The sequence below is a fragment of the Sinohyriopsis cumingii genome, chromosome 17, assembly GCF_028554795.1.
Source record: "Sinohyriopsis cumingii isolate HCF-2022 chromosome 17, ASM2855479v2, whole genome shotgun sequence".
NCBI lineage: Eukaryota > Metazoa > Mollusca > Bivalvia > Unionida > Unionidae > Sinohyriopsis > Sinohyriopsis cumingii.
Window position 1 is genome coordinate 110,329,696 of NC_142977.1, and position 17,527 is coordinate 110,347,222.

Genomic DNA, 17,527 nt, shown 5'->3' on the forward strand with positions numbered 1-17,527 from the left:
CCACAAACAGGAGAATATATATTTTCACCGACTTCTCAAACCCGTTGTATCTGCTTCTTCGTTTTGACATGTAATCAGGCGTCAATCCACATCAAGAAGCATTTATATTTAAAGTATTGAACGAAGCAAACTCAATACTTACCGGTCATTGATAAAGAACATTCCGCAACACAAAAGATGTTTTGTGGTTTTCACCTGTGTCAACTGGATTCTATTAATGCTAGTCAAAGCTATAAGAAAAAATATATGTGGCATCAAAATAGGGAACTGAGAAAGAAAAATATCCAATATACAATTCATATCTTTATTGTCACTGACAACTGCCATTTGGTTTGAAAGCTGACCGCATGAAGAACAATGAATATATATCCATTTTTAGAGGATGAATTTCTTGGTAAGATGTAGATAAATTTCTTCTGCGTATATTTGCCTTACGAATTGTAGGCGAAGAAAGGCATAAATTTTGAAATTTCTTGGGAATATTGTCGTCCATTTCATCAAAACGAAAACTAGAATGGGTTCAGTGCCGATGTGTGGAAGGTTGACAAGTCAATGACTATATATTATGTAACAAGCTCACATTATAACTGAGCACATTTACAGAAAATAATATTTGGCCAGGTAACTGGTTCTGTGTGCTTTTCAAATCCCCCGCACTCGATTCGTCCCACCAACAGTGAATCAGTGGCCTTCCCAAGCTTCTGATTAATTTCAAAACTATGTTCTCTTCGATAGAAATATTTCGCAGCATATTCAACAACTGTGGTTACTATATGGGTCGATTCTCTTGATCTATTCTTTGTTGTACTCATAGATGTCATTAACGCCGAACAATTTGCACACGTAATACATAATACAGTTTTTGTTCTTCTAAAATCTATAACTTGCGTCTCAAGTGTTACAACACAGCGACGTTCCTTATTTTCCATTTTGACATGTTTTCAGCTGGATACAGATTCTGGTTACGATCTCTGTACAGTTATATTGGTGGATCTTCTGAGCATCGGAATGTAATTCTTGTTGGCACTCACAAAGACAAGATCCAAGGGGTAAGATTCTACTTTCATTTCAGGCCGGAATGTGACGTCTTTCCGGCTTATGGACTAATTACATCTGTCTGACAGCTTTTTATGGCTTCAAGTCTCAAGTTAGAGTTTCTATTTATGTCATTTTCTTAGACATTTGTCAGTGCAGAATCACGTTAGTAGGTATTTAGATACGTCACGTAGACTACTATAATTTTCAATGAAAAGAAGGTTAGTATATTTCGGGATCCAGTGATGTTTTAAAAAAACTTTTGCGTTTAAATAATTTTCTCACCTGTATTGCTTGTGAAGCCACACAACATGGCATGTTAATACGTCGTGCGGAGAACAATTAGGTCAATATGTACATTATTTCTTGATTCAGTGATTGTACTTACTTTTTACTTTAAGCTCAGCTTCTCTATGATAGAGCTTGCGCTTGAGGTTTTTTCTCAGGTACTCATAGATTCACATAACCTGGTACATATGAACCAGTTTATGCGAAAAGCGGCCTTATGACATTGAGCGAGAAACGCTGGAAAACCTCACTCAAATTATGAGGTCAACAGTTTCGTAAGTCGCGATTACGCGGACGTGATTTGCCATTGTCTAGAGTAACCAGTACTGGACTCAAGAGAAATTTTTTGCCAGTTTTTCATGAATTCTGGAGATGACAATGAATTTATGGTTAATTTATCTCAAATATGCAAGTAAATATTTCGAAACAATGACAAAATGACTAAGTGTAAATGTTATAATTATTCCTGTATTTATCGTATCCGATCAATTTGTTTATTCTTGCTTGTAGACAAATGAATCCAAACAAGTAGAGTACTAACGGGGGGGGGGGGGGGAGAGAGAGAGGCTGGTAGGTCAGCGGTCCTGGGGCACCAAAATAGCTGATTCAAATTAAAATGCTGGAAAACTGCGCGCCATTATCGTCGCCCCGGACGCAATTTACCCTTAGTACCCCACTGATCCAAACCTTATAAAATATATGAATATATATTATATTATATCCTATAACTCCTTAGTGAATGGAAAATTATTAAATCTAAGAATTTTTTTTTCATGTATTTGTTATCACTTATAGTTTCTCTGACCTTGATAAAAACAACCAGACGTAAAGTTTTGTTCCGCAAAATAGTGTAAAGTGGGTACAAGAGTTAAGTAGGAGAAAGAAACGATTGTTTGCAACAATGTAGGTTCGGTGGTACAACCAGTGGAACTGTCGGTACATTTTTAATATTTTGACATGGCTTTCCGAGCGATCCCAGATCAAATACCATTGTCGCTCTTTCCGCACCATTTTTCTTTATTCCTTAAACTAAATTGTATCTTCAGAAACATGTTAATTTGGAAAGAAGAGAAGATGATGGAATTAATATGTTTATATTTGGTTTTATAATGAAGCTTTTAATGCAGTGAAAATGTATAAAAGTCCATTGAATCCTAAAAATAATGACAAGGTTTAATTTAAAAAATCCAAGAAGAAACAGAAAGACGTAATTTCAAAGTATATTTTACTATAGGAAACTGAAGTAACTTTGCAATGTAATGCAAAATTTTCAGGACACTTCAATATAAACTTTTTGAGAGTTTGCTTCAATGGGTATTTTTAGCGGGCAAAGTCAAATACATTTTAGTATGTCAATCGGTATTAACTTTTTTGTCTAATGAGAAGTAGTCAATCCTATGATCTGGATTTTTGGGAGAGGGGGAATGCCAACGACCTTATAATATAAAAATGAGAGAATCATTAACTGAACGGTGATTTTTTTATATTTAACAAAATTATTTTTGGAAACCTTTTGTGTATTAAGTGTAAATTGTGTCTGTGCACATGGTGGATCCATGAAAGGTGGGTGTGGTCAATACAAGTGGGTCAACCCAATTCAGGAGAACTGTGTGCTGTCTGTACGTATGTGTGTGCAGGTATATCAGGCTGTCTGTCAGGCCGTCTGTGTGTCTATATGGGCATGGAAGATGATGTAACCATCAAGGCCATACAAAGACGAAACCGCTAATTTGTAAACTCTTTCATTACATGAGATTATTTGAATCTTATTTTCATTCCATGTGTTGGGTTATTTGGATTTTTAACGTAGCTTTAACAATATTTCAGTCATATCGCTACGATGTCTGCAATGTGACATTTTATAGTGTTGTCTCACTTTCATTCCATGAGATTATTTGATCTTATTTTCATTCCATGAGATTATTTGAATCTCACTGTCATTACATGACATTACATGAGATTATTTGAAAATTACTTTTATTATGTGAGATTATTTGAATCTTGCATTCATACATTTGAATATATGAATCATTTTTTTTGTTTGTTTTCCTATTGGTGAATGTTTGGATAAAGCAATTGAATGAGACTATGTTTAGAGCGTGAAAGAATCACTGTATTTGTAGAATATATATATATATATATATATATATATATATATATATATATATATATATATATATATTAATTCATTTAATAAATTTCCATCTTTCATCACATTGTGTTGTGTTGTCATTTGATCCAAGCATCCAGGTCTATCCTGTTACAATTATTTTAACATGTATTCAAAGATATATTTGCGGAACACTTTCATGCATCGATTCTCGCTTGTTTATATGAGACGATGTTGGTGCCTCGTATAATAGGAAAGGACAATAATATTTATTCATAATGTAGAAAATATGAACTCCGAGAACCCCGAATCCAATACTGAGGCGGAGGTCATTATTAATTACTCTGAAGACGTAGTCTTTGAAAATAATACAGAAATGGGGTCAATAAAACGATAGTGGATAATTTTACCAGAAAGGATTACTGTTGCGAAGAAAATTGTTTATGCCATTCACAACCAGTATGCCATTCATGACCACATCTTCAACATGAGGAGAATGCTAAAGGATGAGAAGGAAGCAGTACTCTATCGCCGAGCTGATAGAGATACTACCTGACAGTGGAGACACTGGAAGCAATAAATCGGCCGGTTCTCGAAGCCCCTGCGAGGCAGACGGTACTCTATTTATTAAATTGTATATAATCGTTCTATATTAACACAATGCATCACAATGCCTTACATTCAATTTAGCAATGCTGATATTATTCAAAATGAAGGATTATGAAATCTCTTTAATTATTCACAGGCAAATGTTATTGGACAGAATAAAGGTTTAAATTATTTTGCATACGCTTTTATGCAAACGTTTGTTGAGTTTATTCCTTTTATTTTTTCTCAGTGATTGAAGAAAAAAAAGAAAATATGAAATATGACATTATTATTTAGTCATACTCTCTTTGTGTTTGTGAATGTGCGCGCTCGTGTCTGTATGTGTGTGTGCATACAACACCAGTGTTTCCGAGTAGTTGCCCACGCACAGGATATATCATTTGGGAGAAAGTCTCGCAGGGCCGGCCTTAGGCTGATTGGACCGATTAGGCCCAATCGGACACTGGGCTCACAGAGGCCCAGCGCGGTAGTAATTTGAAAAAAACATATATCTATATAGAGAAAGTAATTCTAAAGCGATGAAAGAAAATTTTGATTTCAGTATCATATAAAACTTATTTAAAAGTTCATTTCAAAGGACCCGCGCGTAAATCCAATTTCCCCCGCCAAAATGACCCAAATCGGGTTCCGCGTTTGCTAAGGTCGTTAGTGAAGCATCGGATCAGGAGCAGATCCCAATTAATATTACGAAGGTCCCGGGAAAGACGATCGAGATCGACAAGCGTCCAGACCTGATGCAGAGTGCAGAACTGAGTAGACATTATCAACAATGTTTGTTTAAGAATGTGACAGGATTTGCCAGATCCTGCTGTAAAAGCGTCACATGGTAAAGACCCCCAGTGGAGTGAGGAGTTTAATGCATGTCTTTAGCATAATTTTAGTGGTTCTATGCTATAATAATGAGGTATCATTTTTGTCATCGCCATATATTTATTGCCATCATTTGATTACGTTCATTTTTTTTGCAAACAAAGTTGTTTCGCGCGGAATATTTCACAACAACATTATTCCATCCTTAACTCGGTTGAAACTTATACATGCCGATCATAAAAGCTGCATGATAAATATTGAACACAGTTAACTAAAATTAAGCATTCAGTAACAAAACATCATTTCACGTCATGAAAAAGTTTTAATGAGAAATTGCAGGTGGCTCTATTTATTTAACCAATTCAACAATTACGTTACGGTTTGTACAACGGTGCCTTAACGTCACGACGTTCCACTTTAGAAACGGTATTCATTGCGTATCAAGCCCGTGGATGCAAAAAGTAGACAAACTAAGGAACTAAAAATAGTAAATATGGAAATTGTATGTCATAGGCTGGTTTCCAGTTAACTGGCTCATATATATATATATATATATATATATATATATATATATATATATATATATATATATATATATATATATATATATATATATATATATATATATATATATATCCTTGGCATCCATCGGTCTGCGGGACACGATGGTGTAGCTCCAGAGTAACCTTTTGTTTCTCCTTCTTTCTAGCTCTCTTTTCAGCTTGCTTTATGTTTCTCTCTTCCTCGGCTTTTTGAATGTCCTGTCTGACAGCTAGGCGCCAGGTGGAACGGTCGTTAGCACAGCTCTCTCAGTCGTTGACATTGATGTTGGCCGTCTTCATGTCCTTCTTGCAAACTTCTTTGTAGCGCAGACGTAGTCGTCCAGTCGGCCGTGCATCGTCTGCTAACTCCCCATATAACAGGTCCTTGGGAATGCAGCCTGGGTCCATTCTCTTGACATGGAGGGTGCCAGCGAAGGCGTCTCTCGCTGAGAATGGAGAATATGCTGTTCATGTTGGCACGTTCTAAAACCTCTGTGTTGGGTACTTTGTCCTGCCATTGGATGTGCAGAATGCTTAGCAGGCATCTCAGGTGCAAGCTGTTGAGTTTCATCTCGTGTCTCGCATAGGGGGTCCATGTTTCGCTGCTGTAGAAGAGTGAGCTGAGCACGCAGGCTTGGTAGACACGTAGTGTGGTCTTCTCGGTGAAGTTGGGGTTGTTCCAGACCCTCTGGTTAAGTCTGGCCATCACCGCTGATGCCTTAGCAATCCTGCCGTTCACCTCAGAATCAATGGAGAGTGAGCTGGAGATGTTGGACCCGAGGTATGTGAAGTTCTAAACTACTTCCAAGTTGTACCCATTGATGGTGACGGAGGGAGGGAAGTCTGTGTCCTGCGCCATGACGTTCGTTTTCTTCAAACTGATGGTCAGTCCAAATTCCTTACAGGCGTGGAAGAGGCGGCATACGAGCTGCTGAAGTCCATCTTCCGTGTGTGATGTCAAGGCTGCATCATCGGCGAAGAGCAATTCACGGATAAGTACCTCTGTGACTTTAGTCTTAGCTTGGAGAATGGCGATGTTGAACAGCTTTCCGTCAGCCTTGGTATGGATGTACACTCCCTCGTTGCAGTCCTTGAAGGCGTACTGGAGAAGCAAGGAGAAGAAGATGGCGAAGAGCGTCGGCGCAAGGACACAACCTTGTCTGACTCCGCTGATGACTTGGAATACCTCCGATGTTGAGCTATTGAAGCTCGCTGTGCTGTGCATGTTCTGGTGGAACGACGTGACGACAGCAAGCAGTCGTGGGGGCAGCCGATCTTCTGCAGGAGTCTGAGGAGTCCACTCCGACTGACCAGGTCAAATGCCTTCGTCAGGTCTATGAAGGCAATGTAGGCATCTGCTGCTCGCGACACTTCTCTTGCAGCTGGCGTGGTGAGAAGATTATGTCTACAGTTGACCTGCCGGCTTGAAATCCACACTGGGACTCTGGGTAGACGCGGAAGGCCAGGATCTGCTAGCGCACCAAGGCAACACGGGCGAAAGCCTTTCCGACGATGCTGAGTAGGGAGATGCCCCGGTAGTTGTTACGGTCGCTACGGTCTCTTTTGTTCTTGTACAAAGTGACGATGTTGGCGTCACGCATGTCATGTGGGATGTATCCCTGTTCCAAGCAGAGGCAGAGGGGTATGTGTAGGGGCTGAAACAGTGCTGGTTTCCCGCTCTTGAGGACTTCAGGCGGAATTCCGTCGCTTCCAGGAGCCTTCCCACAGGCAAGGCAATCGATGGCTTTTCCGAGCTCTTCCAAGGTGGGCGGTTGTGTCTAGTTCCTCCATGACAGGCAGGTCTGGGATGGTGTCCAGGGCGGCGTCAGTGACGATGTTTTGGGTTGCATACAGCTCGAGATAGTGCGCAACCCATCGCTGCAGTTGTTTCCCCTGGTCTGTGATGACTTCGCCCGTTTTGGACTTGGGGGGGCGGTCTTAGAGATGGTACGCCTGTCGCCTTCTTGATACCCTCATATATTCCTCTTGAATTCCCGGTGTCGGCAGCTGTCTGTATACTGGTGCAAAGGTGCAGCCAGTAGGTGTTGCCACAGCGGCGGGCGGTCTTCTGGGGGTTGGTCCTGGCAGTCCTTTGGGCTTGTAGTGTTCTGGGGCTAGGTTCAGCCTGGATGCCAGTAGGGCTTTCCTCTTTGCCTCAGTCACGGGCTCCATCTCCTCCCAGTTGGCCTCCTACCAGTCGACATTTTTTGGCTCCCTCTTCCCGTAAGCAGTGATGGCTGAATTGTGCACACAGTCACGGAGGTGGGACCACTTGGAGTCGATGGTGCCATCAGGTGTCACTTTGGTGAGAGCTTCCAGCAGTTTGCTGATGAACTGCTGTGATTTCTCTGGGTTTCTTGCATAGCATGTGTTGATGAGTGGGCGACCCTTCTTCTTGGCGCGGTGCAGCTTCTTGGGTAATATTCGCATCTTGCTGGCCACGAAGGAATGGTCCGTGTCGCAGTCGGCACTGTGGTAGCTGCGGGTGAGGAGGACACTGGCCAGTTCTGCATGCCTTGTGATGACAACGTGTAGCTGGTGCCAGTGACATGAACATGGGTGTCTCCATGACACCTGGTGGATCTCCTTGCATTTGAAGAAAGTGTTGGTCACACATAGGCTGTGGGAGCAGCACATCTTCAGCAGTTACTGCCCATTTTCGTTGATCTTGCCCCTTACATAAAAGCCGAGACAGGTGGACCAGGCCTCATGGTCATCTCCCACTCTAGCATTGAAGTCTCCTAGTAAGTAGAGGCCTTCATTGTTTGGGATACTGGATATTGCCTGTTCCAGAGCCTCATAGAACTTGTCTTTCTCCTCGTGGGTGGACCTGAGGGTTGGGGCGTACACGCTGAAGCTGTTGACCAGGCCTAAGGATGTTGACAGCCGGAGGGCAAAGATTCTCTCAGTACCTGATGAAAGAGGTTCAATGAAGGCGACTAGCGTGTTCTTTACGGCAAAGCCTACACCGTGCTGCCTAGGTTCATCCGAGGGCTTCCCTTGCAAAAAGAACGTGTAATTGGCTTCCCTGATTGTGCCGCTGTCAGCCAGGCGGGTCTCCTGGAGGCAGGCAATGTCGATGTTCAGTCGGGAGAGTTCTCTGTCAATGACGGCTGTCTTCCGTGCATCGTAGATCTGCTGTAGGGCCGTGGTCAATCCAGGACACATGGTCCTGATGTTCCAGGTTGCAAAACAAAGAGCTGGAGTCTTCTTATTTCTTCTTTGAGTCTTTACTGGTGCGGAGTTTGTGGCCCACTTGTCGAGATGGTTCTCTAAGCTCCACGCACCAAGTGAAGCAGGCAGGCCATGGCGGGCAGCACCTTACTGACTGGGGGCTGCCAAGCTTGAAGCAGGCGGTAGCTGTCCAGTGAGACATGGTGATCTCTCCCACCGTCAGAAGTAACCCCTGCCAATCAAGCTTTGACTTAGACTTAGGTTTTGACTTGTGTGTCTGTGTGTGTGTGTGTGTTATGTGGAACACAACAAAGGTTTAGTGAAAATTAGGTCACTATTGACTTGTATTTCATTATCCAAGGATTTTAGTTAACCTTTGCAATGAGCTCTTTTCTCAGGTAATATTGACAGTGTATTCATACAATATGGTATATGAGGAGTGTTACAATCTTCACCTAAAACTAGTCACTGTAATCTTTACTTCATGTTTCAGCGGTACTCGCCTTCTTTTTTTAAGTTAAGTTCAACTATGTTAGGGCTTGCTTTTGTCTTTGTGAAACATTATTACTGATAGCGTAACAAAAATAGTAAGGGTAATATGCCGTTTCGCCCCATTTTGCCCATTTTGGGCCCTGATACACGTTACAGCCTCTATCCCCCATTACTTGGTTGGCAAGCGTGCTACATACTTTGTGCATCCTAATATTATTAAATATATAGTAAAGATCTTCTTGACTGATATCAGATGGTTGAACTGCACAGCAGTATTTAAGTGCATTCCATATCTGACACAATCTGTTTGAGCTTATCGTTCTAGGCCGTTTTCACAGGAACAGAACCACGCAGGTACTGTATTTCCTTAATTTATTTGTGGCGGAAAGTCTATTTGCGTTTTTGCCATTTACAGTTTCTTGTTATAACATGTGCTCGGAGTTGTCAGCGATTTTCCATCTCCGCCAACACAATCCCAAAGTCGACCATACTAATTATTTTATCCTCGTTAGCCAACGAATACAGTTTGCTGATTAATGATGTTACTTGGCTCCATCTACTGTAATAACCGGATATAATTATAAAAAAAAAACGATTCAGACTCCCGCGCTGTTTAGATGTTAAATTTAGGTTATCAAATCAATTTCCATTAAGAAAAATAATTTGACCATTTGTTATTTTATATTCAGTTGTTTCTACTTCTTTTTCTAGTCAACGGTTTTTGCTATGTTGTAAACGAACTTATTACACGTGGTGTTGCGGGCAAGTGAGCCATTTCTTCTTGCACGTATTGTCTTATTGCAATATTAGCTGCATCACCTTAGCCCTTGATAAACACAACCGACACGCCAACGTCTCTGGTCCCCCCGTTTTCCGTGATCTCACCCATGTTCTTTGCGACGTGCCTTTCAAATTGACGATACTATCTTGAATGTCAACATTAGACGTTTGCAGTTTACCAGTTTGATCTTGAAAAAATCACAAGCTCACGTGGGTTGACGTCATCAACACGACAAGTAAACTCACCAAATCCGCTTTAGTGGTAAATCTGCTTATGTCTACGTAAGCAACGTGTGCTCAGTCTGAGTAATGTCGGTAAATGTTTACATACATTTTGTATAATATTACACGTACTTTAGTGTTAAATCAATAGGTACTTGCAGAGTTGGTGAACGATCCAGTGCAAGCAATGCTTCATCGACAATATGACCACATATGGGACAATCCAATCAAGCTTGTACTGGTGTAGTCGAATAAAACTGGTTGTCGTCCGCACCAACTGATTGGTGCAAGTCCATGCGAGTCCAAATGCAAATGATACTGAGGTGACACTACGCATGCAACCCAGTGAGTGCCAGGTCCCTTTGTCAGATCCAGGCTGACAATACCGGATTCGCGTGTAAGTTCATTTTGAATAAGACAGGACGAAAGTGTTCGACTGGTTTAGATTTGACAATGGACGGGTCAACGGCGTGATCTTCTGAGACCGGGTAATTAAAGGCCTCTGCCCTATGATATTGACGACTTGCTCTTGGTAATTTCAGGCATTTTCCTTTTTTAAACGACCGCCAACTGCCTTTTTTTTGGTGCAGTTCCGGCAGGTCCTAATGCCGCTGATTTTTTAACCGCTGCTGAAAACAATGCTGGTATCGCTACAAGAAATGGATATATTCCACTAGTCTTTTTGTATTTGTGTCACCTCTTACTAAGATAATTTTAATGTTAATGAGGTGAATTTGGTTTTGGCCGAATTAAGCTGAGTGAGTTGTGTTTAGGTCAAACACACCGGGACATTTCCGGTCAATTTTGCTAAATAAAATCTTTTAGTGTGACCCTGCAGAGTTTTATTGCGTTTTTTCTTTTCGCAAGTTGATTTTCAGTAAGGTCGAGCTTCACATTGTCATAGGACATTATCATTTAAATACATAATAGTTCAATTATGTATATTATGTATTTTCCCCAGGTGCATTGATGACCCTTAGCGGTAATTTTCTATATCTGCATCAGCAGCGTCAACAGCTGTTCGAGGTCGTCTAATAATATTCGGTCTATTATCCGTGTCATCAGTTACATATTTGACAAACATTGTTGGACCAGTGGTTCTCACTGAATCATCACTGTATCTGTTAAGTCCCAGAGTACTCGTCGCAACATCGGCGTGGTCAAGAATTGATTTGATTTCCTTTCCATTGATGGAATAACTTGCACTATTAGACTACTCCACGACATCCAGTACAAGGTTTCCCTCAACTTCGAAGAACGCATCACATGGAGGAAGGAACATAGACGTGTCTGCACTTGCAATTCTATTTTTAATTGATTGCGGTCTCTGACCGGGTACGAGTAATACTGAAAATCTCCTTTACTTCGATCACTGACACAGGCATCCCCATGTCAACTGAAGGATCAGAAATATTTTTGAATTGGGTCATTGTTTATACATTATTAGTTTAGTCTAATACCTTTTGCGAGGCATCCGCAATCCACTTCCCATTGCCAGATCTGCAATCTCTGAATCTGACAATCGTTGCTGAACGGCTTCATCCATAATTTGTACTAACCACAGGCGGCATTGTCTCTATTTATGATAGTGTAACTGGAACCATTGTTGCTTGAGTCACTAATCGCCGTAGTCGCACTAGAAGTGATTAAGCCGCCGGTGAGTCTAATTGTTTCATCCGATATCAGCACTTTTAATGCAATGAAAGACTTGTATTGCATCTTGTTTAGCGATTGGTACGGCGTGTAAATACAGAGGTCAAACACATTTGGTGATCCTGTGAATAATCCACGAAAAGCGTCACCGAGGCCAGTTCCATAAAATGCGCGTAAACGGGTTTTCTTAGGTTAAGAACCCGCCCGGGTTTCACATGTCCACGTACGACTGTATTATTATATTAAATGTCAGGTCTATCTCTCATGTACATTTGTATCGTCAATGTTTCACTCCGAAGATCAACAAAGTGCGCGTCCTGAACAACAAAAGTGTTAACCGTGGATGGTATGGAAGGTTTACAGTTGCCTCGGGCGTATACGATATTAAATCAATTGGTTCGACAGTTGGTGAAAATCCAAACAGTGTTTAGCCCTGAACAACTACACATGTCGTTTCGTCAGCATATATTTCACGCAAGGCGCAGAATGTCTCAATCGTTTCAGAACTCATTATCGGTGTACGAACTTGGTCCGTCGTAAACACCATTGATATCTTCAAAAAGTTCATACATGCCTGCGATATGCATTTCTGTCCATGATGTGATTGGCCAGTCGCTAGGAAATCGATGTGGCTTCGTTAATGACGTATGGTACATTTCTGCCCGTACCAACTGATCCCACAAGTGTTCTAATCGATCAACGAGGTCGTTAGGGTCACACAGTCTACCGAGGCCGCTTCCTTTCTTTTTACTTCTTCCTTTGTGGGTGTTTATTTTGGAAACCGTTTTTGATGCCACGTCTTTGCCACCTCTTTGCTTCTTCTTTTATCTATTTGTCTTGTTCATCCGGTGTGATAAATTCTAGTAAAGGTTGTTGTTCCTCTAATCATTTTTGATTTGTTTGTAATCTTTCTATGTGGGTACAGGTGTATGATTTGCTTATTGATTTTATTCCTCCTGAGCTTCATTACTCCATGCTTGACGTTCTTGATATTTTGTCACTTCACGTTCAAATTCATTCATCTCTTCGTCTGTTGCCCTAACCATTATTAAACCTTTCCCGATATACCCACTTGTCCCAAATGACAGCTGCTGTCTTTTTATAACGAACCATATAATTTAGCCCTACATAGTTTGTCCAGTCCTTTGGAAAATTAGCGGCAAATGCTAGAATATCCTTTTCGATTTGTTGACGACATCCTCGTGAAACGTTTCAGCACACGGTAACTTAAACTTATATTTGGATAGTGTCGTTGCCTCGGCCTCCTCATCTTAGATGTATGGATCTAAAGGGCACACTGGTAACTTTTTAGCAGTCTCTGCACTTTCTCTTGTTCCTTTTATGATCTTAGTGCTCTCAACTAACTTACTAATTTCACCCGATTCTTCTTCTGTTTCCTTTCGCACAGCTTCTTCTTGAGTGGTTGTTTTAATATCATTGGTATGTTCTGCAATACCTTTACTTGCTTTAATTAATAAAGTTAATGTTTGTTCAAAACCGGCTGTGAGGTCTTCTCATGCAGTTTGTTGTGAACTGTAACACCTCTTTCACTTTTTGTGGCTTTCTACAACATTACGAATCAGTTCCTGCTATTCACGAGCATCTTTACGAAGTCGCTTTTCATACGCTTCTGTGACATCACTGGCATACATTTTATATGATTGTTATGGTTGTTACATTGACGCGTTTGTTTCCATACCCTCGCGTATTTAACCGTGCATGTTCAAGTCAAATTAATAAAGAGAAAACTATACAGGTAATTTGTGATCCGCGCAAACATGTCACAAAATTCATTCCACGAATGATTGGCAGATCACTAAGTCCACTTAATATTTCCAGGGCCATGCACGTCAATGCCACGAAATATCATTAACATTTTACAGTTGTCTCGGATCACTTTAGGCACATGTTTGTGTCGCTGGATTCATAGATTACATCGGTGTTTATGTGCCGATAACGTGAAAATATTTGTGTGGGATTGACATGATGTCGAACATCACATCATCGTACCCTACAAGATTGTTTTTGTTTGCATCCAAATCGTCAATGGTAGGTGCTTCATCGATGGTGGAAAAGAAATCGACGATGGCGCTGCCACTCTTGTCACTCAGCAATTTTCAAAGTCTTATAAAACGTCATAATAAAGCCGATATCAGCCGACGGTGCAATCACGTACAACCGATGCCACTTAAACCTTCGTAAAATCATATCCAATAAAAGTTGTTTTTCCTGATCCAGCAGGGCCAATGATGAGTGCACGAACTGAGTTTGGAAATACAGACCCTCCAGTTCCATAACCATGCTTGGACGGTTTGCGTGTTGCCTGCGCAGAGAAGTCAATGACGGTGGAAACATCTGCGAATATTCTTATTCGTGACACCATTGAATAATACAGCATTTAATACAATCAAGTCTTCATAGTGTGTACGATGTCGGGTAAAAAATACCTACCGCAAATAAAACTCGAGTTCAAACACGTAATAGACGAGCAGCGTTCGCTGAAACTTGTGGAGAAAAACGTTCACGTTTATGAAAGCTTCTAGTTCCAGACATTCCATATATATCGGTTAAACCCATTATGGATGCGAACGCGCATGGTCTGGCTTCAAATGTCGGCAGTGATATCGCGTCTGCATGAACAATGTTACCAAGAACGCCATCAGATCCTGGATTAAATATCACGGTGAAAGCACACTCCTGGATAAAATTACTGTGGGGGTGGTACACGGCTGGATATATGATTCGATTCTAACAATCAACCAAAGCCGTTTGAAGCACCAGTAAACCGAGTTGAAGCAGCTTGTAACCGAAATGACTATGCTTATAAGGCATGAAACGATATCCGTTCACCTCAATGGGGCGATTTTGGTTATCCATGATTTAAATGCGTTTGCTGGACCAGGTGCTGCAGCACGAATCACAAGATTGGTCATCAAAGGAGGTATGAAAATCAAGGTTGCACTGAGAGGCTCTCACTGAAAGTAAATTATATTAATATAAACAATGGACACAACAAGTCGAACTTTATCAAATAGAATCTACAGTCTGAGTGGTTATTGGATAGGTGAAGCAGCCGTGGAAACGTTAGCAAGTGCAGTAATGGTCACACTTTGAATTGCTCAAACATGGTTGCCGAACAAGTGTTGTGGCAAATTTACTTACCAGTACCAATACAAATCTCACATGCTGGGTTGATGTCCAAGCACCAAATGTTGTTCAACTGGAAATAGTAAAGGCGGATAAAAGCCTTTATGGCTAGTAAACACATTAACACCGACACCGGGGTTAAGTGTTTCAAATTTGTTCAGAATAGCTTTTGTAATCTTCACAGGAAATTTGATATTACCAAAGGTAAGTTCACAGAGATGCTGCCGGTATTTTCGAGGTATGTATCGGTGATCGCTAGCTAAATATAACACGGCCAAAATCGCCCTTGAAGACATCGAGTGTCAAAGCTGTGTACATTTATAACTGACCGTGGCGGGACCCACTCTGGTGTTTGAATGTTACTGGACGCCATGAAACGGTTGATGGTGAGACTTGTACATGGACCTGGATAGAGCTTTTGATACTAAATCCAGTTCCTACTTTTGTGTATTTCTCCAAAGTCTTAGGAATCTTTTCAATAACATTGTCAATGTCATTATTGATATCAGTTGCGTCGCTACAGTTTAGGATTGTACGAGCGCCGTTGTGAATCCACGGTGTAACATAATCGTAATGGCTGGGTTTTGTATCGGCATAACCAAATATGCATTCCGAACAATATCTACTTTAACTGCAGACTGGTCAAAGTTTTGTAACAACGATGTAATTCCTGAATATTTTGTTTTACAGTTTCCGAGAGTCTTTACCCAGTTTGTATGTACGTGGAATAATTGTCACGTGATTTCTAAGTCATCACAACGCGTATGAAGCTTCAATTCAGGTACTTGTGATTGTTGTGCTCGGTCAAGAACATACTCAGCATATGCATAACGTTTTTGTTTACCCTTAATACGACGACAGTCTTTTTAATCCTCATCATGGCAACGGGTTTGTTCAAATGCATCTACTATCTCAAGCATGTCACCTATTGCTATTTCAATATTACGCTGACGTGCAAACTGATTCAGTTCTTGAACAGTTACTTTCGTATTAACGACCGGTGGTAGATTAGTAAGCGCTGGTGGATTCAGTGTAAGTATGGGTCTTAATAATTCAAGTATGTAGGCCTGTATCATTGTGCGATTTGCTTAAGATGAAGCACGGTTGGCATGCTTATATAAGGGGAAACCTTCTCTAAGAAACCGTCAATAACATCTTTTGATTTTTGTATTTTTCCATGATCAGTAACTTCAATTGATTTGATCCTAGCTATTATGTCATTTTTTTCCGTATATGTCTGTGCAATCACAAGTGTTTTTGTTTAACGCGCCTGAAAATATTCACGAACGGATCCACATGGCCGGCAAAGCTGATTACGTGATTTGATTCCGTTTAAAACATGGTGGAGTACATGGACTAGTACGTAACAATAGCATGTGTGTTTTACAGTATTTATAGTGGCATGTTATGCCGCAGTATTCATATTTTCCAAGGTATACACCAATGTCATTGGTTTAATTCCTGTAGAAACAGCCATGTAAAGGTTTGTAAACACAACAGTTTTTGTGTTTTATTTGTTTGTTAAGAATATGTTTTGTATTTGCCTTTGAAAAAGACTAATAAGGAGTCCAAAGCTCTCAGACTAGTTTGCATTTATCTTTTGTCCAAGACCGATAGCTTATTGTAACTACCAGCACCAAGCCAGAAAGATGAAGCCTAACAAACAGACAAATCTTTGTGGTGTATTGTGTCATCGGTGCTGCCATTGCCAATGTGAGTTTGCAACAAGGAGACAAACGGTTGTGGACCATTTTACGGAGTAGTTGCATCGGTTACCTTCTTCCCAATCCTTCCCTGAAATAGCCCTCTAACGGCAACAACGGGACGTTTGCGCCCAACTTCAGTCACTCTCCTAACTGTCACCACCCCAAAAACAACCACAAGTACAATTCTCTTTTCGACACTCCTCTGAGCTGTGACCCCTCGGACAGAACTCTGGAATTATGGAATTATGAACAACCAATTATATTTAATGTTACCCCGTGTCAGTTCCATGGATGCGTTCTCGAATAACACATTATGTTGTTTCACGGCTAAATTACCTCTGGCCATCCAATTGAACCAGGAGGCCCATTGGGAAGTGGCTTTAGACGAAATAATTCACCCTACATAAATCAAAAACATCGTTGAAAATCAAAACACTTTCATGACGACCAATTGCAACAAAACGTAGACGAACGCGTCACTGCAGGTGACTCTATGAAAACACAGGACTCCAAAACCAAACAGTTCACTATCTTTGAACCATTCCTGCAGAGTATTATTTTAGCGGTCAACATCTGGTGAACACAGTAGCTGCCAGGATCAATGCAGTGTTTGGCAAAGCATTGGACAAAGCCAAACGAGGTGTCATCTTCGAGTACCATGCTAATAAAATTTTTGGCTATGACATTTTGTCCTGAATTGTTTGACATTTTGGGTGGAGACCCCAAGATGATCATGACTAAAAACCAAATACCAGCCATTACCGGTAACGTGAATTTTGCGAAATATTTTGGATTCCCTGTAGAAATGACCAAGGACTAAATCTGATGATTGTGTACTCCGATGTTGTGGAGTAAAATGTGATGGAACACACCTCCGTACCGTTACTGCGAGTCATTCCTTTCAAAGTGAATTCTGTCGTGAGAGCTGACGAGAAAGGTGGAAACACCTATCACATTCA

The 17,527-nt window shown here is 40.9% G+C and overlaps 1 protein-coding gene across 2 annotated transcripts in view; it reads left to right on the plus strand.

Annotated features, from left to right (window-relative positions):
- LOC149779660 (uncharacterized) overlaps nt 1-17,527 on the plus strand; it is a 55,989-nt gene that overhangs the window by 24,080 nt on the left and 14,382 nt on the right. For both annotated transcript variants that reach the window (XM_089940477.1, XM_089940478.1), the window contains one exon: nt 946-1,049. In XM_089940477.1, the coding sequence (XP_089796603.1) occupies nt 946-1,049 (104 nt within the window). The remainder of the gene's footprint in view (nt 1-945; nt 1,050-17,527) is intronic.